The following is a 23191-nucleotide window of genomic DNA, read 5'->3' as shown; positions in this document are numbered from 1 at the left end:
AGAAAAATGGCATTTTAGAATGCAGGATAAACATTGTTAAGAAAAATGTGCATTAAAAAAGAACTTAGATACTGAAATGATCAATATTGTGAAATTAATGGATTGAAATTGCAAAAAAAAAAAGAGAAAAAAAAAGAAATTGAACAACAAACACATAAATTTTAATTTGTAAATAAGAAACTTAAATGCAAAATAATGACAAAAATTGCTAATTGAAATGAATTTTTGAAATATTTTGTATTTAAGAACATTTGAAAGAGAAAATGCATTACTATAAAGTTATATTTTTTTCAGAATTTTCCTTTCTACTGCATTTTCTATTTTCAATTAAATGTTTTTAATTAGGGCTGCAAGGTGGTGCAGTTGGTAGCACTGTTGCCTTACAGCAAGAAGGTTGCCGGTTCGAATCTTTCTGCGTGGAGTTTGCATGTTCTCCCTGTGCAGCGTGGGTTCTCTCCGGGTTCTCCGGCTTCCTCCCACACAGTCCAAAAACATGTTGAGGTTAATTGGTGATTCTAAATTGTCCGTAGGTGTGACTGTGAGTGTGCTTGGTTGTCTGTCTCTAAGTGTGGCCCTGCGATGGACTGGCGACCTGTCCAGGGTGTCCCCTGCCTTCGCCCTAAGTCAGCTGGGATAGACTCCAGCCCCCCCGCGACCCTAGTGAGGATTAAGCGGTGTATAGAAAATGGATGGATGGATGTTTTTAATTAGTCTTTTCAAGCTGCATGTAAGAAACTAGAGAAAAGTTGCTCTTTCATTATATCAGGTTGTCAGGTTAATATTCCTTTTAAACATTTAATTCCAACCTTATTATCTTGCATACTCAAATAATATAATGTCTTTACTGTTTCCCTCCTTTAGCTTCATGTCAGAGCAGCTGCTCTCTGGTTCAGGCTGCTGGGCCTACCGTAATCCCGCCTTGTGATTGGAGACAAAATCAGAGACAGATAATTGCCTCGCTCTCCTCAGGCAGATGATTGGGAAAACAAAAAAAGAAAAAACAGCATTATGAATATTCATGTTGTGCAAAATCTCTGCGTCGGAACACATCTGCCGCGACTCCGTCTGCTTCCTGTCTGACACTTCGTCTCCTTCTGTTCCCTGTCAGGGTGCAGGTCGAGTTTTACGTGAATGAAAACACCTTCAAGGAGCGCCTGAAGCTTTTCTTTATCAAAAACCAAAGATCAAGTAAGTGGATGGCATCTTCTCGCATCCCTAAATTGGCTGTTGCGTAATCGAGAAGAGCCATTAAAAGACATGACAAATAAACTCAGACACTTGTGCCTAATTAGGCTCAGATGCATCCAGGAAAACACAACATCAATGGAAAATCCCACAAATTTCTTGCATAGCAGTTATCAATTACACTTTGTTGAACTTAATGTAAATGTACTCAGAGCGCTTAAACACATAATTGCTGCTTTTATCTCAGAATAAATGATGTTTTTGCTGCTTTGCTGCGGAAATGCTGAGATCAGCACATATTTTTAATAAGAAAACATGTCCCCCTCTCTTTCCTTTAGGCCTCAGGATCCGTGTGTTCAACTTCTGCCTGAAGCTGCTCACCTGTCTGCTGTACATCATCCGAGTGATGACGGATAACCCCGTTCAGAGCACCGCCGCCTCCCACAGCACCGGACAGCAAAACGCTCCCAGTGGCAACAACAAATGGTTTGTTTATACTAAGAGAAAAAATGTCTGAGTCATGTCGATAACTATTTTCGGTGCATTATCATGCAAAAATGTCTCAACACAATTTGCAACAAACAATGAAAACAAAGAAACGAACATACAGTACAAGTAATTATTCAAAGGAAAACAATAAATCGTAGAGATGAAACACTGAAAACAATGGCGATAAAATTTCAAGAACCCCTTGCTTTCCCTTTGTTAATATGTCCATATGATGTTTTTTTATATGCTAGAAGACATATCATCAAAAAAAAAAGACAAAACAACAGCGGAGAAGATTTTTTAACCTGAAAAAGCAAAAGAAGCCCAAAAACTCCAAACGTTCAACAGGAAAAAACTGATTAAACCAAGCTGTCGTTGCAGGACAGAGCTTTCCGTATCATTCTTCTTCTTCAGAATCAGATTCCAGGTCAAACAAGTATCACCAAATCACTCCAATATTCCAATTTGCCATTGTGTAGCACTGAAAAGTTTTTGAGCAGAATTGTAGGTGAGCTGGTGTGCTCGAGCTGCAGCGAGTCCTGGAGGTGTGGATGGAGGAAAAAAAGGAAATTCATAGATTTGAACATTCTAGGAGGTGCAGAGTTACATCTAGAGGAGGAGATTATTTTAATAGAAAATGGTGATTTTGATGCACAGAGACGAGCTTTTAGGGGTTTAGAGGGACTTTAAAACAAACGCAGGTGTTGAAACAAACCAGTTCAGGTGTCTGTGCAGCATATTATTGGACAGGTCAGCAGGTGGCTCTGTAATTGGTGGGAGGACGGTTCCACAGGTAGAGGCCACAGTGTGTGTGAAGAAAAGTTCACGGTTCACATGAATTACAGCAACAACAGTCCCCCTTTAGTGTCCTTTTAGTTCATTTAATGGCAGCATGTCAGGAGCCAGCCAGCTTCTTTTAGTGGTTAACGCTATACTGGCTTGTTCACTTCATTCTGCCTGTTTGGTGGATGCGTTTGGGATGAAAGTCATCTTTTTGGCCGAGAAGATGTCCAGCTTTACGACTATTTAATTCATTTTGCTGAATTGGCATGAGCAAATCTATTCAAACCGCAGACAACACCACCGCTGTTAACTTTTAATCCCCTGTCGTTTTATTGTGCTTTCCTCACCACGATCACTACCCTGCAGTGTCGACTGCCTGTGGAACGGATCAGTGCAGGACAGAGAAATAAACTGGTAAGCAGCAGAAGGTGTGATTCCTGTGAATAGCGCCTCTTTCAGCTCTCTGTTTGGTCTATTGCCTCATTTCTTGCACTCACCTTATTAGCTAATCTGGCATGCGGTTAGTGTTTTCATCATCAGACGCAGCCTATTGTGAGCGCTTATGTAAAGATAACATGTATTTATCTCACATCATCAGTGATTGCAGACACGCGAATGTTACTGCAGTTCGTCTCTGATCTGGAGGGTGTTAACTGGTGAATGTGGTACTAATGCTGCTGCTGTGTGATCTCTCTGTCAGGGGGTTGATCTTCTGGGTGGATAGGAAGGTTCCTGTCTGGGCCATTCAAGTGAGTCAATGCAGAATAAATAAGCAAAAGTGAAGTACGTCAACTTGGATGCGTGTTTCAGATGACGCCACTGATGTGAACTACACGTGTTTGACCATCGCAGTGCGTTTCATTCTCAGATTATTTCTGCTGTAACGACTTTGTGTGTGTCATTTCTTGCTCCACAGGTGATTGTGGCCATCATTAGTTTCCTGGAGACTATGTTGCTCATGTATCTGAGCTACAAGGTGAGACACACACACCGAAAGAAAGGAAACACACACTGCCTTCCAACATGATTAATGCATTCTGTACAATTAATCACTTACAATCTTGGAGATTGACAATCCATAAGTGGTGTAATTAGCCCGAGTCAGTTGTCACGGCTACATTAAGGATAGACGGTAATTGCAGGAACTGGTTGAGGTGAAGGAATAAGTGGTTGTGGAAGGTGACAGACGAGCATGAAAAAATTGATTTTCTGCAGTGACTCACTGTCTATTGTGTGCTTGCAGATGAAGCTGTTAAAAGTCTTTTTTTTTTTTTAACTTTCAGGGGAACATTTGGGAGCAGATTTTCCAGGTGTCTTTTCTTCTGGAGATGATCAACACTGTTCCCTTCATCATTACGGTAAAACTTTTACCATGGCAACACTGAAATGTTCATTATCTTTCCTATCTAGAATGTGTGTTAGTTTGTCACTCTCGCTGTTGTTATTGTCGCAATAAATCATTCTGATGTTGCCTGATTTGACTCTGACTGTCTGTTTTGTTGTTTAGCATCATGCATTAGTGGGGAAACGTTCCCCTCTGGGGATTAATATAGTCATCTAATCTAACCATATCTCCCATTGGCTGATAAATACTGTCAGCTTTGAGGAGATGTTTGCAACAAATGTCTACTTTTTTTCCAAATGTGTCCAGTGTCAGTGTTCAAAGATAGCACTCAATAATAGGAGCGAGTCATGAATGTCAGAGCAATCATGGATCGAGAACAGTGAATCGTGCACATTTAGAAATGAACTAGAAACAGCTCTGCATCACATTTGTTTGTGGTGTTAAGTGATGCACAGGCCTCTTGGGATTTCACCATCAGTCAGTCAACCGCTGTTGTCCAGACTAAAATAGCTCAACAACTACTGGCTAGATTACAGCGAAATGTTGTGTGGACCTTCATCCCCAGAGATAAAACCTCCGAAGAGATAAAACCTCCCCAGAGGTGTCTCAGATCCAGAGGAAAATCCAGTGCCACCATGAGTTCATGTTTTTGTTTTTTAGTAGGTGTCTCAGAAATGGAGCGGTGCACTCAATCATTCCCCCGTCAGAATCAACTGCATTCAGTTTTGTGTTCTATTAAATTTTTCTGTAAATTTTCTATAACTTGATAGATTGTTTGGTTCGTGATAAAATACCTGCAAAACTATCAACAAATGGCAATCCCATCAGCCTCTACTGAGCTTTGTGCTCATGTTAGAGAGCTAATACACTAAATAAGATGTTGTTTCGTTGTTTTTTGCATGTTAGCAGTGTCACAAAGTCAAAGTCTTCGGGCCTTTAAGCCGTTCCAACCTGGAGGTCCCTGGATCAGGCTGTTTCTGCTTTTTCAAAACACAACCTGATGCCATTTTTCCAGTGTTACTGAGTGTAACACATTCACCGAAGAGGCTTACTGCAATTATTGAAATGGATGTAGCATTTGTTGTGCTTCCTTTCTGCTCCATAAAATTTGAGACTTTTTAGATCAGTGTTTACTGACTCGTTATATGTCTGCTTCTTACTCTGTAATTTACAGTTTGGATCAGAGGAGAAGTAAAAATGCCAAGTTCTTCACATCTCACTCTGACCTTTCGATGGGGGACAAATATAATTACTGTAATTTAAAATTCTCCTAAATGTAAGAGTTCAGTTTGGTCTTATGGTTTTGGAGTTGTTACTGACTGATTTTGTTTTTTCTAGTGGAAATGTAATGATAACAGCCCCACAGTGTTAACTTAGCACTCCTGGACATACAAGTAGATGACTGAGAATCTTCACAGACACACTGGGAGCATGTTAGACCTGAACTACGGCCTTCCTTCATAACCTTGTTTCAATATTAATGCAATGTTACCCCTTCGGAATAGCAACCATAAAATGCACAGAAAGTCCAACTTGAGCTGCTGAACACATTTAAAATGACCAGCAGCCACAGACTGAACCTGCTGGGTGTTAAAATGTTAGATAATAATAGAAAGTTCCATTTTGTACAGGTGAAACATCAAAGCTACAATAACTTCTATTGAAAACTCTCTTTTACTTTCTCCTCAGATCTTCTGGCCCTCAATAAGGAACATCTTCATTCCTGTGTTTCTCAACTGCTGGCTGGCTAAATGCGCTCTGGAGAACATGATCGTGAGTCAGAACCATAAACGTAATTGGGTCTGTTAATGACCTGTTTTTAATCAACATTTTAATGACTTTGTTAAGGCATCGCATTTTACTGCGCTACTTGATGGAGGTATTGACAACAACACGCGCTTCTCCTGCTTTCGTTCTGCTCTGTTTGCCTGCGCTCTGTAGGACGCTCGCTCGGGGATTATTGCAGCGCCGACTGCATTTTATCATGTTGTTCAGTCTTTCATGCTGTTATGCTGCAGCGGGGAGCATCTGAGAGCAGAACCATTTGCAGTAGCGAAGCTGGTTTATGATTGAATTCAACTTTTGATAGACGCGGGTTTAATGTTCGTGTTGGGTTTGTGCTTTCCTGAGTTTTCAGCTTCAGGTAATAAAGTGTGCTGTTTCTTGCGGTGCAGAATGATGTGCACAGAGCCATCCAGAGGACCAACTCAGCCATGTTCAACCAAGTCCTCATTCTCATCTGCACCCTGCTCTGCCTCGTCTTCACTGGGTGAGGCGGCTTCTGCAGATTCACACCTGTTTAAGATCATTCCTTAATGCAGGGGTGCCCAATCCTGGTCCTCGAGAGCCCCAACACACCTGATTCAAATGATCAGCTCATCATCAAGCTCTGCAGAAGCCTGATCCTGATCATATGAATCAGGTGTGTTGGAAGAGGGAAACATCTAAAACATGCTGGATAGGGGCTATCGAGGATCAGGATTGGGCACCCCTGCCTTAGTGCGAATGACATATTCAACTTTTCTGTGCATGTATTCAAATTAAAAGCTTAGATGCAAAGAATACAGGAAACAGAGTGATCAGCATATAACCAGGATTATATAACTAGTTAACAAAAACAAATAACTATAAGATTAAAGTCCAACTGCATTGCCAGCACTTGATTACATCTGATTGTGTCTTTAAAATATTTTGAAATGCTAAAACTTTTTGCATGATGACCAACGCTTCAACTCATAATAAGCACTTCTGATACATAAAGGTTTCTTAGACAACTGCTCCACTTGTGGGGGAAAAATGTGAACAGTGATGAGTCATGATAGAGGGTTACTGCAGCAGCAGTTCTTCAAAATTCATTTCTGGTAATATCACCTTTAATTAAAAAGCAGAAGCAACAAAAACGTACACAGAAGAAACAGCATCCCACATGGGGAAGAGTAGAAAGAGCACACCTGTAGTTTACCAGTTGATCTGGTCGAAATGTAAAGTGCTTTTAATTTGTGCTGAGGGGATCTCAAAATGTTATGGCTCCTTCTATTTTCTTTTTTTTTCTCACATAAGATGCAGTATTTTAAATGTTTGATTCTGAAGTAATCCAGAAATGTTGAGATTAGATTACACTTTTTTGAAATCAAATGATTTAAATCAGTAACACTTTTAGTATAGTGATGTTTAATGTCACCTGTTAACCAAACAACCCAGGTGGGACTTGAACCCACAATCCCCAGCTCCAGAGGCTGATACCTTATCCATTAGGCCACTGGGTCATTCTTTTAACATAGCATTCAATATGTAATCTGAATGCATTTACTTGCTTTCAGCGACTTTTAAGTTGTTGGCAAGTTCACTGCAGGTCAGTTGAAAATGAAAAAATGTCATATTTATCTCGGTGCAGTCATGTAAATGGAGCAGCCCTTTCTCAGAAATTCCTCTGGAAATTGGTAATAAACTCAACACAATTAAACGGACTAATTAAAATGACAGCCTCAGAGCTTTGTCTTGGTTTCAGTGTATCTAGTGGCAAATTAAATTCCCGGGAAACTTTTAAAATACATTCAGGGAACTATTACTAAATAATGGACCTATTAAATAAAGTGTGGCTATAATGATGAATAGAGACGGAAAGGGAATAGACAAACCGGTTGTGACAACTTGATGAAAGAAAGAAGCTCAGAAGAATAGTAAATTTAATTACCACGTTATTAGGCGGTAATTCAATTATAAAAATGACTGCAGGCACAGGATGTCAACTCAAGCACATTTTATTCATGCAGCCCAAAGTTTTTATTTTACAGCTTTGTATTTAATCTAAACTCCATTTTTATTATTTAAAGAACTGTATTAACTATTAATATATTCACCTTAGGGGCTTCCTGTCTTTGTTACTTCTGGTCTCCGTGTTCAGGTTCATAACAAGTGAAACACTGCAGACAATAATTCCGACTTTGTGGATGTTTGTTTACATTATTTTTCTTTATGACACAGCACATGTGGGATTCAGCACCTGGAGCGAGCAGGCAAGAACCTTTCCCTCTTCAATTCCTTCTACTTCTGCATCGTCACTTTTTCCACCGTGGGCTTCGGAGACGTGACTCCTCGCATATGGCCGTCCCAGCTGCTGGTAGTCATCATGATCTGTGTGGCTCTGGTGGTGCTGCCTCTGCAGGTAGGAAGAAAAAAAAAACTTTCGGAAATTTAGACTTTTCCTCTGTGAGTTTCAATCTAACACCTCCGGTTGTGTGTCAGTTTGAGGAGCTCATCTACCTGTGGATGGAGAGACAAAAGTCTGGAGGGAATTACAGCCGCCACAGAGCCCAGACAGAGAAACATGTAGTGCTGTGTGTCAGCTCACTCAAAATAGACCTGCTCATGGATTTCCTCAATGAATTCTACGCACATCCCAGACTTCAGGTAGAACACAACACTAAATACACACCTGCACGTTGTGTCTCTAAGGATATTTAAAAAGAGATACCTCTTACTAACACAGCAACAGAGAAGCGTCTCCACTGTGCCTCGAGATTCTGATGCACTTCTTGTATAATCTTTAAGGATTACTATGTGGTGATCCTGTGCCCGAGCGAAATGGATCTGCAGGTTCGAAGGGTGCTGCAGATCCCCCTGTGGTCTCAAAGAGTCATTTATCTGCAAGGATCTGTCCTCAAAGACCAGGATCTGCTGAGAGCAAAGTAAGTGGCAGATCCTAAACTTTTGTATGATATGTGATGGTGAATTCTCCAACTAGTTTGGGTATTTTACCATTACATGTTCCGATTCTGCACCACAACAAAGTGCCGCTTAAGTCTTCCCTAAAACTTTAAATGTTGTCTGAGCTACAATTATTATTTTTTTTATGAGTCTGTCTCTTAAAACAGAAACATTTTGACAGATACGATACGATACGATACGATACGACATGATACGGTACGATACGATACGATACGATAGGATACGATACGATACGATACGATACGATATGATACGATACGATACGATACGATACGATATGCCTTTACTTTTCCCACAGTGAGGAAGTTTGCATTGTAACAACAGCAAAGGAGATAGTGTAAACATTTAGAAAATCTCAGCAAACAAATTTAAAAAAACATACATAAATACTAGTTCACATTGTCCAAACTCCTCTGGATGAAAATTGCAATACTCCCCATATTAATGGCACAGACTCATTCATGAGTTGAAATATACTCATTGAAAAATGTTTATTTTGCATAGATTTTATGTATATTTCACAGATTTGTGTGAACATAGAAAAATACCAATATTGTACAGATTCTAATATATGTAGAAAAAATGATATTGCACAGAGCTTTGTTGCTGTTATACACCTGCTCCAAACAGGCTTTTAGATTTGTTTCCATACTTGTATTCTTAGAATTTTGGTTCGGTTGGTTGCGGCTGAATCAAATGATTTCCTGGTTGCAGAAAGTACTGTAGAATTCTTTGTTGTTTTTTGTTTTGCTTTTTACAGAATTCTGTTAGAGCCCTACAGTTTATTTCTGGGGGCATTTTTTTTAGTGAGACACACAATAAAGTGATTTTGATGAAATAACACAATTTTCTGCTAAGATTTGGTTGATTTTCTCAGTGAAACGACATGTTACAGAGGAGCAGTCTAAGAGTGTCGGAAGATTGAATATACAATGATTCTTTCTAAAAAATAAACACTAGAAAAAGCGTCATTTTTGGTATTTTTTAAAAAAGAAAAGAAAACATGCTCTCCTTTTGGGTTCAGAAGGTTAATTTGTTGGTTAGCTTATTTAATTTCTTTTATTCGTGGGCATCAGCTATGTAGTGTTTGGTGTGGATGTTGGGAACATAAAGCAGAGAAACATAGGACCTGCTAATATACGTAAACATTTGTTTATTGCACGTCATATCGTCATGGCAACGTTGAACAGCTTTATCACACATTGCAGATTTTCCCCATATCGTGCAGGTCTACAGTCTAAATCATTAATGGGGAGGAGGCTGGGGTTTGCTGTGGTTCTTGAAGCGCGTCATGCTGATGTTGTTGATGCTATGGGAAAACAAAGAGAACTTCACGGTTTCCTTTGATCGTCAGTCTGACTTTGCAGCCTGCGCCAACTGCACGCTTTTTTTTTGGATCAAGTCATCTTTAGTTGATGCCAAAATTTTATATTCTGCATTCTGGGATAGGTATCAATAATTGCTGAAAAAAACTGTCAGTAAGATGTAAAACCGCCATTGTCCTTCCATTCCTTAATATCACCCTGATATTCTTTCATTCCTGTCTTAGTAAATAGGCTTGTCAGAGCTATTGTGTGTCCTCATACTCAGACAACATTGTAATTATTCATTCAAGCTATACTTATTTCTTTTGAGACTGAACTGGTAAATGGACTGCTCCTCTAAGGGAAACCAACATGATCTGTCTCACATTCCTCTGATAACTTTGATTCATGAAAGTTTCATGAATGAGACGATGAGAAAATTCAAACACTGATGAAAAGAATTAAAAACCTGCTGTCAATCCGTATGTCAAGTCAAGTTTATTTCTGTAGCCTTAATGACATCAATGAATTAATCAAAAAATGTGTTCATAAAGCACCTTTCATACAAGCTGAATGCCAAACACGCAGGACTCTTTGACAGACAGGCATGTCTCAAATCACTTCCCAGAGCTGCAGCTGAGCTTAAGTGATAAATGCACTGATTTTACAGATCATCACATACACACTCTGTAAAACAGTTGTGGTATGTGGCATTGGAGGCTTGGAATTTATAACAGAGTAGTCTGAAAGACAAGGTTGTTTATTTGGCAGGGAGGCTTTGACAAAGTGATAAAAAAAAAAAAAAAAAGATGCTGCAGTATTAGAAAATGCTGAGTGATACCAAGAACAAACATTTACGAAATACATGCCAGTCCAGCTTCAATTTGGCCATTTATTAAAGACCCTCTTAGAAAAAAATCTAGTTTGTTACCTTGGTAACATGTCAGTAAGGTAGTTTTATGTGATGGAAGACATTACATGAGCAGAATAGGCATTCAGTGCGATGGTTGAGCATTTCCAACGTTAAACTAGATCACTGATGAAACACAGATTCAGGCTTCCAGGGTTTCATATGTAACAAACCTAAAGAACCAATCCAGGGTGTTGCTTTCTGTATCACAGTTCTTCTTCAGAGTCAGTTTCTAGTTCAAACATACATGACTGACTAGTCAATTAGTTGTAGGTGAGCTGGTGTGCTTATGTTGCACAGCGAGTGTCAGTGGGGTGAGTGAAGCAAGTTTAGAGACGTAACAGTATAGAGTTACATCTAAGGCAGGGAGGGATTATTTTAAGAGGAAAAAAAACATCTAAATATGACATTTTGATACACAGAGATATATTTTTAGGGGTTAAACAATGACTAGAAAAGCACTTTCAAAGAATATGTCACCTGAGAGTGAACCAACTTTATTGAAGTGCAATTTCAAAACAGGAAAAGCATCTTGCTAATAACTTAAACTACAATATGGAATAAACCCTGTTATCCTTCACTTGTGCTGAGCATGCAACAGTTGTACCATTAGGCGCAACACATCTCCCATCAAAATAAGTTTGACTTTGATGGAAATGGGTTATGTAACCTAACTGTATACATTTGGCAGCGTTTTCATAGAGCAATTAGAAGTAGAGGACTGGGTGTGTGTCAAGCTTACATCCTGCATCTGGCAGCGTTTCAAATCCTCCCACACTTGTTTTGCATTCTGCACTCTCCTGGCTCTGTTAATAATATGCAAAAACAGTTCCACATCCACAGCACATTCAGCAGACAGTACATTTCATCTCAGGTTGTCTGTGAATCTGCCGACAGTATATGTATAAGCAAACTCAGTATTGAATCAAAGGGTGTCTTCTCACTGGTCAAATGTCAATTCAGTTGACTCCTCTGAGGCAGAATTTGATTTTTTTTTTTCTCGCTGTTTTGCTTGTATCATGTTTGTGTTGTATTACTTGTCAACTTTGTCACCCTGCTGAAGGATGGATGATGCAGAGGCCTGCTTTATCCTGAGCAGTCGTAACGAGGTGGATCGCATGGCTGCGGTAAGACAAACAACAGCTAATGAACCCCGATGTGATTCTTCATCATTTACGAGGTGTCAGTCATTTTTGCTTTCTGTCATAAAGTTAATCACTCATTAATTAGAAAATGCAAAGCGTCTCTCTGTTTTCCCACAGGACCATCAGACCATCCTGAGAGCTTGGGCAGTGAAGGACTTCGCTCCAAACTGTCCTCTTTACGTCCAGATACTCAAACCTGAAAATAAGTTTCATGTTAAATTTGCAGGTGAGAGTTTCTGAGCTGTAAGTGAAACACCGGTTTGCTTTCTGACCATTAGTTAAATGAAAAAAAAAAAAAATCCATTCTTTCGGCAAGGGATTGCTTTAAACCAAATCAGAATTTTTCTTAGACTCTACGTTTCCTCTCAGCTGTACAGATCTACAGTGTCTTATGGATCTTTGTGTACCTATCCAGCTGCAGCTTTGCTGTTGGTTCACTCATGCTGCTTGCATAGCTGTTTTTGTTGGAAAAACCTAAAAACCTGCTGCACACCAGCTGCTCTTTATCAAACAGGAGACAGAAAAAAATAGTGATTAGTGAGCATAGGGGAGCTGGTATATAACATCCAGTATTGGTTGATATTTACTTTTTATCTGATCTGGCAATAGTTTGCTAACAAGTTTCCTGTATAAATATAAATTTTTATAAATAGAAATATGTATAAATTTGTTAAAGCTTGTTCAACTGCCTCCAATTGAACAAAAATATTACTTACTGCAGGTTAGAATATCCATCTAAAGGTGGGAGCTGATTAGTTTAGCTTAAGGGTTCCATATGGTGAAAATTTGCTTTGATTGTGTTTGGCATGTCTCTGAACTTGGAGGTGTCAAATATAAGCTGTGAGGATATAAAGATGCTTGTTACTGCCATTCCTCAAGCCCTCTTTCAACTAGATGGACTTCCAGTTGTACAAGCTAGTCAGGATTTTATTAAGTTTCTACATAGAAACCCAAAGAAACCAGCAGTTGACAAGCTAAAAAATTTGCGTAAAACCTGCCTCCTCACTGCCTTCTGTGGTGGCTGTGGCTCAGGGTCGGTCAACGATCGGAAGGTCAACAGTTCAATTCCGCATGGCTACAACCGTAGCCACCACCACCGGAATGAAGGTGTGTGAATGAATAATTGACAGTGTACAGCGTCTTTGAGTGTCTACAAAAGCACTATATAAATCTGATCAATTATTTATTATTCTACTTGTGAGATGAACCTTTTAGAATGAGCAGCTTCCTCTCAGTCCACCAGGACTGTTTGAGTGAACACAAGAGTCTCCATGCACTCCCAGCATCTAAGGAAGGGAAGGCCCAGCAAATAGTCTTTTATTATTGATGGCAATGCTCCCACAACAGGAGAAAAATTCTCAGTGTTAACAATTTGTGTAGCTAATGTGGCTAATGCTACCATTAGCTTTGATCATTTGCCAACAGGTCAGGAGTTCTGTTAAAAAGAAAATGTAATGCCAAGGAATAATCAGAGAGGATTGAAGCTTTCAGACCAATTTGAAACCAGGACTGGGTTGATTACTGTTTTTGTTGTTGTTGTTGTTTTTTATTGCCTGTTGTACTTTAGTGCAACTGAAACTTAAACCCTGTAACTTCTTTACAACTGTTCTCTTCTGCTCTCTGTGTGCATATATGCTGCATTTTAACACAGCAAAATTCAACTAAACCACTAAACTACTGATCTTGTAACCATAGTGTTGTCTGATAAACTCACTATACGATTGAGTTATAAAAATTCTGCCATAATTCCATGTAAATAATCATTCGTAGAAAAAGTTAGAGGTGACCAAAAGCAGCAGTCACACACACTAATTTAGCTGCCATGTGGTCGCCTGTTTTACTCCATGTTTTACTGCAACACATTCTGGGGACACGTGAGACTTTCATTAATTTGCTTGAAAGAAGCACAATATGGGATCTTTAAGGCAAACCAGATCAAGCAACCAAAATGTATAGAGCACGTTTAAATCAACACACATTGACCCAAAGTGCTTTCCAATAGAGAAATAAGATTACAAATGTACCTAACTTATGTATTAAGGCTAAACCATACAATATTACATGCTATTCAAATTTACCCGTCTAATGTCATCATTAAGTTGAATTCTGCTACTCTACAATAACATCGAGAGAAGCTTAATAAATCAATGATTCCCCTTCAAGGAGCACTTTGCAACGGTTGAGAGGAAACAACTTTATCCTAACAGGAAGAGACCCTCGGCAAAACCAGACTCAGGGAGCATAAAGCATCTTGAAAGCTCTCTTAGTTATTCATTATATCTTGTTTGTTTGATCCGTACAAAGCCAAAAAATGTTTAAATGACAATGAAAATTATGGTTTTACAGGGGGTTAAGTGCTGTAATTATTTCTCTCTAGGCTTCATGGCTTTCTTGTTGCCAAGCAACCAACAAAGACTTGATGAAATTTCTGCGATAGACTGTTGGTCACCAAGAAATGGTTACAGCATGTAGAAAATACGAATGAGAGAAATTAAATATAACCTATTATTTAGCAAGATTTAGACGTGTTAGATCCTTTTTTTTTTTTTTACATGGAATGAAGCTAAGATATGTCTACATAATAAGAACATAAACCTGATTGATCCTTCAGGAAGCCAACTGACTCTTCGTTCTAGTACGGCCTCGGTTATAATATAACAAGAAAAGACACTAAAAAGCAGAACATGTGGGCGTACAAATATAAGAAAATGGACATAAAATGAGCAATAAAAGTATTAAAGGCTAATTAGTAAAATAATGCAACCATTAAGAATAAATAGAGCAATTAGGATTCAACCCTCTGAACTCGGAGCAGTTTTTGGGCTTTTTTTTTTTTTTGCTCCTGTTTTCTTTTTTTCATTTCACACAATATAAATTCCTGCATGGGCTGCAAGGTTGAGCAGTGGTTAGCACTGTTGCCTCGCAGCAAGAAGGTCGCCGGTTTGTGTCCCAGTGAGGACACCCGGGATCTTTCTGCGTGGAGTTTGCATGTTCTCCTCGTGCAGCGTGGGTTCTCTCTGGCTTCCTCCCACACAATCCAAAAACATGTTGAGGTTAATTGGTGATTCTAAATTGTCCGTAGGTGTGAAAGTGAGTGTGCTTGGTTGTTTGTCTCTAAGTGTAGCCCTGTGATAGACTGGTGACCTGTCCAGGGTGTCAGCTGGGATAGACTCCAGCTCTCCCACGACCCCAGTGAGGATTAAGCGGTGTATAGATAATGGATGGATGGAAATTCCTGCATCTCTACTGAAACAGCGCAACCATGGCTAGAAGTAGAGAACTCAAAAATGACCAATGTGCAGCATTACACAGTTATACTGAAACCAGTAAAGACTGAAGAAATAAAATTTGTTTGATTATTTATTGTACAAAAATCTTAAAAACTTTGCTCAGTAAACACAACATTATCCAAGTGCAGACAGTTTGTACAGGAAAAACAAACAGTGGCTCTAAATGCTGAAGATTTTGAACTATTTACATTTTTAATTTGTCTTCATATTGTCTCCTATCTGCGCTGTATAGACACTGCCTGCAGTTCAGTTCAAAGTCCCTGTGTTTTTGTCATGACTGCTGGTTGTGACTGAGTCACTAATGACAGATTTTTTGAATTTATTTTTGTTTTTTTCCAGATTCTCGTTCAAGCATATGTTTTTTGGTGTGTTGAATATTTAAATGACACTGTAGAATCAAGTAATCTTGATGAAACATCCTGATTTTACGCTTAGATTTGGTTTTCCAACAGAATGGTACCTCACAGATGATCAGTTCATGAACAATCTAAAAGTGGAAAATCTGGGGATTCTTTACAGTTTCAGGCTCTGATAAATTGTGCAATTTTGACTATTTTTAAAAGATAACATGCCTTGTAGACCTGCTGTTGTGTTTGGGTATTCAGACAGTTAAGACAACGTGAATCAACAAAAACAAGGATAACTGGAAGTAAGCTTAGATGAATTTAGTATGAATCAAGCCTTAGATTGTTTTTCATGTTAATCCAGGTCTCTAAATTCAGGCATACAGTATACGTCTCATACTGTATTTCAACCCATGTACTTCAACATGTTGAACAATGTTCTAAAGCATATAAACCAATAATTTAACTCTCACTTCTTGGCCAGCTCCACTGATCAGTTCATTTGTTCCTTTTCAGATCATGTCGTGTGCGAGGAGGAGTTCAAGTACGCCATGTTGGCTCTCAACTGCGTGTGTCCTGCCACCTCCACCTTGGTCACGCTCCTCGTACACACCTCCCGTGGACGGTCAGTCCTCTTTCACAACCTCCTCGGGTTATTTAATTCTCCCTAGCTTGACTGCAAAGTTCACATATCTTCACATGTTCGTGTCCGCTGATGCATAAATAGGATCCATGGGACTGGCACAGAGAAGCGAGAAGGCCACAGCAAAGACAAAAGTCTTGGTTCATTGTGCATCACAGTCGGAAGTAAAGAGAGTGCAGCGAAAGAGAGAACAGGTGGCAGCTGCATTGATTTTTTTTAGCATGTGTCCTCTGTAACACAGGATGAATAGCTCTCCGGCGGAAAACGATTTCTCACAGCATGCAAACAGATCATTTTAAAAAGCTGATTTCAATGGCTGAGAGAAACTGCATTCAAGAAGAGTCGGTGGGTTTTACTGTGTTCCTGACAACTCCTCAGAATGTGAGGCTTTGTGTCTTTCTTTTTTTTGAATTTCTGAAATTGCACATGTTAGCCACAAAGGTGCACTGTGCAGAATGTGAGTCTGTATGTTTGCACTGCATGTGTGGGCGACTTTGAAGTTGGTTTTAGAGACATGCAGCTCATCAGGGATGTTCACTGGAAAATAAGTTTAAAAGAGAGAAGGAGATACAAATACTGTTGAGAATGTTGTTTTGCCTTTTACACAGAGTTATGAAACTCAGAGTGTGAAATCCAATTTATAAGTCATCTTATATAAATATTAATAAGTACCAAGATGCAAGTATGTAAACTGCTACCTTCGGGTTGTTCTGAGCATCTCTTGTCGCCCATTAAACTCCGTCAAAGTGCCTGAGCAATTACTCTAATTACCGGAAGTCATTACAAAGGGCAGATTAGAGCCAAACCGACTGGCTGACACAGATGGATCAAGCTGTCTGCTGTCACCGGGACACCCAGTGCTGCCCCGAGGGTCCTGAGGGATGCGTGGAGAGGAGATGGAGAGTTTTCCTTTTGCAAATGATAATTATGATTGATCGCAAGTACTGGGGATGAAGACAAAAGCTCAGGGCGTTTGTCAAGACTGCATGTATATTAGCATGTGTATGAAATTTAAGAGGTACCGGGTTTACTGATCCTTTTGTGTTTTCTCTGATTGTAAGCAGAGAGGGACAGCAGTCTCCGGAGCAGTGGCAGAGGATGTATGGATGTTGCTCTGGCAACGAGGTCTACCACATCCGACTGTGTGACAGCAAGTTCTTTGGAGAGTATAATGGCAAAAGCTTCACATACGCCTCCTTTCATGCTCACAAGAAGTGAGTTGACATGTAAGCTAAAGCATCTTCGTCAGATGCTGACAAGTTGAAAGTATATTCCAACGTTTTGCAGGGCTTTTACATACTTTGTTCTGTCTGTTTGACCTGGTTTCATCTTGTGTTAGTGCTGCTAGTTTGTCTTGTACTGGTTTGACATGAATTTCAAACAGAAAAACATCAAACTTTTAGAAAAAGAAATCTTCCAGCTTTTGATTATTGCAGGGTTTGTTTGTTTTTTACTGCTAAAAGTGATGCCATGTGTGTTGCAGACTACAAAAAAAATTACTTGTTTGAAGGAACAATTACACATTTTAGAACTACTTCTTTTTGGTTTCTAACTAAAGGTTAGATGAGAACACTGATCCCATTCTTACATCTATCCAAAGTTAAAGACACAAACACTGGAAACAGGAGGAAACAGCAAAGACTAACCTGGCTCTATCCGAGGGTGACAACATGCTCCTACCAGAACCTCTAAAACGTACTAATTAACACATTTTACCTCAAGGTGAAAAACACAAGTTGTGAGGACTGTTTTAATATTGTGGGAAATGTACTTATCCACTGTCTTACTGACAGCTAGATGAGAAGATCAACACACTCTATGTTCATGTTAAAGTTACAGGGAGGTTACAGGGATTATGTGTTGGAGTTAACCAGGGTTACATAAACATTTTTCAGGGGTGTCTTGCATTGAAAGATCTTTAGGGTGCAAGTGCAGTTTTACAATCCCACTTACTATATAAATTTAAATGAATAATACATGTTTGCTTGCAACATGGACAGAGGATTTATTTGCTCTCTAAACTAAATTCTGTGTAACCTGCACACACACTTGCTGAATTAGTTTAAAGTGAGTCCACTGCCATAAAATAGTTAACCAAAAGTGCATGAACATAAAACCAACAAACAGATAAATAACATATGGATGATAACTTAAGAGCTTGTTTTCACACACGTAAATTCTGTACCATTCACTGCTGCATTTATTAACAATAATAAACAAGAAAATGTAACTAAAAGGCTTTTTTTCTGAGGGGTAATAACAGGTCAGCAAACCAAAAATGAATAACTTATAATAACCGCAAAAGTTATGCTAATGTTAAAAGCCTGCTGGTTAACCACTGATGCTGAAGTCACTTTAAACAGGGAAATTCTGAAGCTTTTAGTCATTTACAGTTATGCTCACATTGAATCGATTTAAAACGTGATGGTATCAGATGCTATCAAGACGGTGACAGGGAGAACGGTATTCATTTGTAGAACCATTGACACGACAGTTTAAACCCTGGATTAGATGCGTAACCTTTGCAATTTGCTAACTGAACTGTTTCAAATCCTGATTTCAATTTATAATTGATTAGCTGATTAATCCTACCTCTAACTGCCGTAGCGCCACAGTTAGCGACGACTGTGCATGACTTCCACAGCTGCTGCAGAACAGAAGGAACCAAATATCCTCATCAGAGTCGGTCTGTGTGCAGCATGCCGACTTAGATGTAAGCATAAAAGTACAGAAATGTGCCTTTGGTTTGTAAATCTTATCATTAAACCTAAAAACATTAAAACGTTTACTTTACAATTGCTATAGCTATCTAATCTAAATAATGTCAGAGGGCTCATGTCCCCTCAAGCTGTCTGGGTACACCACCTCTGAATGTGTTAATAAGTCAACTTCAAAGGTGCTGTGAAGAGCCAGGCAGCTGTTTTGTCCTGTTCCGAGTCAGTAAGGTCAAGAAAACAAACAAAAAGAGAATACATTTAAAATTGAAATACATTTATTTGAATTTCAATCTAATGATACAGGCCTGTTGCCAGATATATGCCACAGGTGTTGCAGGCTAAGTGCAGGTTTGTGATCTGCAGGTACGGCGTGTGTCTGATCGGCATAAAGAGGGAGGACAACAAGAGCATCCTGCTGAACCCTGGTCCACGTCACATCATGGCCTCCTCAGACACCTGCTACTACATCAACATCACCAAGGAGGAGAACTCAGCCTTCATCTTCAACCAGGAGGAGAGGAAGGGCCGTCCTGTCGGGGGGCTCCTGGACGGACCCTGTCAGCTTCCTGTGCACAGCATCATCGCCAGCATGGGTGAGAAAGGAATCAGACTGTGATAAACTGTTGAAAGAAACACCTGTGACAGGGATTGATGGATTTTGTGAAATTATCTGTGAATCAATGTCGTTACAGGCACTGTTGCCATGGATCTTCAGAATACGAGTCCACCTGACTCCTCAGGTGGTAAGCTGATCCCTCCTACAGTAAATGGAACAGGAGGCCGCCGGCCGAGCATCGCTCCGGTCCAGGAAATCGCCGACTCTGCCTCGATCCTGCCGTGTGACCTGCTTAGTGACCAATCGGAAGATGACTCTGTCTTCACAGATGAGAAAGGCCACCCATCTACTGAGTAAGGATTCCGCCACCAAACCTTAAAACCTTGTTACAAGTACCACAGTTCAACAAACACCTTTATGATAGACGTATATAAGAGACAAGACGAGACTTGTTGTAGAAGTGAGATGTCGTGTTGTGAAACCACGTCAGTAGATTCTTATAGATTCTGTTTCCATCTGTGGCGTCAATTTTAAGGTATTTGCTTCACTTGTACTCCTCTGATTTACTTTCTATTACTTTATATCTCTATTCCACTACTTTAAAGCTTGGAATATTGCACATTTTGCTACACAGCGTTCATCTAAAGCTATTATTTTTAGGCATTTGGCCTTTATTAGGCAGCACAATGGAGACAGACAGGAAATAAAGGGACATGCAGCAAAGATGTGGCCAGCTGGGAGCTGAACTCAGCTGCTGAGGACATTTCAGGCCATGTGGTTTGCACCTGAACCAGTCGGACGTTGTGTCATCTTACCTTGTATTTATTTGACAGCTGAAGCTTACTAGCTGTTCTGTGATTAAAGATTTTAAATACAAAACATATGATTAGCTTATAAATTAACACTCAGTTTCCATTAATGCTGTTTCATCTCAGGTTGAGCTGCACACCTTTAACATCTGACACTGATGTTTATTCCAACTAAGTCTACTTTCTTTACCAATATGTGGTGACTTTACTAAATATTAGGCCCAAAAAACAAAAGGCAAAGTATTTCACTCTCTTGTTAGATCTATTTACTAGTAACTACAAATTTATGCAGCACGCAACTGAACCTGAATGCACTGTGTGTGGATGACATGAATAAATGAGATGAAATTATCGAAAAACATACTGAAGTCTTTTTTAGAACAAGAGAGTACAACGAGAGAACCGGAGATGAATACGGGATGTTTTAATGGAATGTGTCATTCATGCTTTTTTTTTTTTGCTTTTGTTGCCAGGTATGTGAAAGGTTATCCCCCTAACTCTCCGTACATTGGGAGCTCGCCCACTTTGTGCCATCTGTTGGCTGAAAAAGCCCCGTTTTGCTGCCTACGACTGGACCAGGTGGGCAGTGGCTGTTCCTTCAACTTAGTCACTCCGTTACTTACTGCCTCCATCATTCCCTCTCTCTCCGCTTTCTGTCCTTCACTCTATAAAAGCAAACCTAAAATACCTGTCTGTTTTTTTTTTTTTTTTATTTGCTCCCTGTGCAGGGGTGCAGGCACAACAGCTTTGAGGATGCCAAGGCTTACGGTTTTAAAAACAAGCTCATCATTGTGTCGGCTGAGACAGCAGGGAATGGTCTCTATAACTTCATAGTGCCTCTAAGAGCTTATTACAGACCCAGGAAAGAGCTCAACCCTATTGTCTTGCTGCTGGATAACCCGTGAGTTTAACACACACACACACACACACACACACACACACACACACACACACACATCCCTCCTTTCTTCTGCCTTCACTCTGTCTTTCACCATGTCATGCTGGGAAACATTATGTATGTTAAAAGCTCGCGTCAGCTGAGCACTTAGGACAAGGCTGTGGAGGTGGGACTCCTTTGTCAGTCCTCATGCTCAGTTAGTGCTGCTGCTCGCAGTGACGGTGTGTTTTGAGCGACAAAGAAAAATAAAAATGCCGCTCTCTGTACCTCCAGACGGTCACCATGGTAACTCACTTTGCCTTGAACCTGAATGATATATATTGCTACGAGGGGAGAAAAAGATGGAGAAAATAATTTCTTTGGAGAGCACCACGCAGGCTTTCATCGACAGCCCTGATGTGTCCCTTTTCAGCCCCCACATGCCGGCTCTCAGGACTCTCACAGAAACGCACGCATAACAATAAACTCTCCCTCCGTGCGCTCGCTTTCTCGCTCCCTTCCTATCGCCGTCGCACACACACACACACACACAAATACAAACACCCACGCACTTGGATACGCAATTCAAGCACTTACGACAGCCTTGGGTCTCTAGTCAGCAGGACTGGGCAGATGTATAAAGTAATGTTCTGTCAGGGGTGGTGGTGGTGGAGGACAGGCGGTAATAAAGCGACTGAAGCTCTCGGAGTGCGTTCAGCACCAGATGGACTCATCCCTCCGCCTAAAGACTCTCTAACTGGGGAGTTTAAGCCACCGCAGGGATTCCTAAGGGGGTTGCACTTAGCATTGCACATCATCACATAGGAAAACACTCATCCCTAAAGAAGCTCTAAAGTAGCTACACTGTAAAAGAATAAATAAATAAAAATCTAAATTTTTATGGAAAATAACATTTTACAGTAGTTTTTAGATTTTTCTCAAATGTACAGAAAAGTCTGTCAAATTACAAACACTACATTTAAATTAACGACAAAAGACATTTTAAGTGTTACGCCAATAATACCAAATTGCGTTTCTTTTTCTTTTTGAAAATTGTCTATATTATTTAAACAGTATTTTTTTTCAGCTGTCTTAAATTACATACAAATGTACATATAATAGCAGTCATTAAATATGTAGCTCTTTATATAAAGGTTTATACCATTACTATCAGTATACAGTTATTTCTTATAATTTCAAGGTAAATCTTATTAGTTTTATACTTATGTGTACTTTTATTCTGTAATTTAGGATACAAATTAGGGACCCATATTTCATTATATTCAACATAATGCTTTTGGGTTTTACATGGTTTTTGGGTGGTACTTTGGGGTTTTATTGTCTTAACGCTCCGTACCTGAGCAGGTGTGAATAAAAGACCTGCATGGGAAGTCTTGAAATGTCACCACTCTCCTGCTGCTGGAGCTCAACATGCTCTTCTGGCTGCTTTTATTTTTTGCACTTTGTCATTTCTGATATTTACTTAAGTTACACATTTCTTTAAAAATTAAACTTACTTTTATAAAATCTTGTGTCAGTGTTACATCCCATGAGCTCAGTCATTACATAGAGGAAGGCCATTTTTAGTTTTTGGTTCCTCTTGGGGGGCTCTACAGAACTACTTATGCAGATTTGTTTGATATAGTAAATTTTCATTTGAATAAAATAAAAGTATTTTGGAATCAATAGTAGTGTGTACTGTATTTGTTTGCCAAAATAAGACTGGTATTTAGCAATCTGGAGGATGTGCTATCACTTCAGTGAAGGTGTTTGATTGTAAGAATTTAGGAAAAGTCTGTAAACAACAGTGTTTTACAACAAAACACATAATGAAACTCTGTGAATTTACTGTTTTTGCCAGGAATATCCTGATCAAGCTATTTTTTTTAACCTGGGATCCAATCTGAGCCATTTAAATACTTAGCATCTGCCAGTACTGAGTTTTAATCCGACACCATTTTCCTTGATAATACACAGACTGCTTCAAGTATATTAAAGTTATTGAACTCAATCCAGTGTATATGTTTGACAACTGAATAGCTCTGCTATGCATAAAGAAAATGCAT

The 23191-nt window shown here is 39.5% G+C and overlaps 1 protein-coding gene and 1 non-coding gene across 2 annotated transcripts in view; one reads left to right on the top strand and one right to left on the bottom strand.

The window, feature by feature from the left end:
- The window catches only part of LOC103371321 (potassium channel subfamily T member 1-like), a 29386-nt gene extending 8233 nt beyond the window's left edge, over window positions 1–21153 (top strand). The window contains exons 3-21 of the mRNA XM_008300596.1: window positions 1109–1188; window positions 1524–1671; window positions 2824–2871; window positions 3158–3206; window positions 3374–3433; window positions 3741–3815; window positions 5492–5575; window positions 5977–6071; window positions 7787–7967; window positions 8048–8212; window positions 8354–8490; window positions 11808–11871; window positions 12007–12115; window positions 16040–16148; window positions 17231–17380; window positions 19247–19476; window positions 19576–19792; window positions 20722–20827; window positions 20977–21153. Of these exons, the coding sequence (XP_008298818.1) occupies window positions 1109–1188; window positions 1524–1671; window positions 2824–2871; window positions 3158–3206; window positions 3374–3433; window positions 3741–3815; window positions 5492–5575; window positions 5977–6071; window positions 7787–7967; window positions 8048–8212; window positions 8354–8490; window positions 11808–11871; window positions 12007–12115; window positions 16040–16148; window positions 17231–17380; window positions 19247–19476; window positions 19576–19792; window positions 20722–20827; window positions 20977–21153 (2284 nt within the window). The remainder of the gene's footprint in view (window positions 1–1108; window positions 1189–1523; window positions 1672–2823; window positions 2872–3157; window positions 3207–3373; window positions 3434–3740; window positions 3816–5491; window positions 5576–5976; window positions 6072–7786; window positions 7968–8047; window positions 8213–8353; window positions 8491–11807; window positions 11872–12006; window positions 12116–16039; window positions 16149–17230; window positions 17381–19246; window positions 19477–19575; window positions 19793–20721; window positions 20828–20976) is intronic.
- trnaq-cug (transfer RNA glutamine (anticodon CUG)) lies at window positions 6996–7068 on the bottom strand. The gene has a single exon. It is a non-coding gene; the product is annotated as a tRNA-Gln (tRNA).
- Window positions 21154–23191: the final 2038 nt, after the last annotated feature.

This window comes from Stegastes partitus, unplaced genomic scaffold (assembly GCF_000690725.1).
Source record: "Stegastes partitus isolate 25-593 unplaced genomic scaffold, Stegastes_partitus-1.0.2 Scaffold1564, whole genome shotgun sequence".
In the NCBI taxonomy this organism is placed as follows: domain Eukaryota; kingdom Metazoa; phylum Chordata; class Actinopteri; family Pomacentridae; genus Stegastes; species Stegastes partitus.
This window is presented reverse-complemented; position numbering and strand designations above follow the sequence as displayed.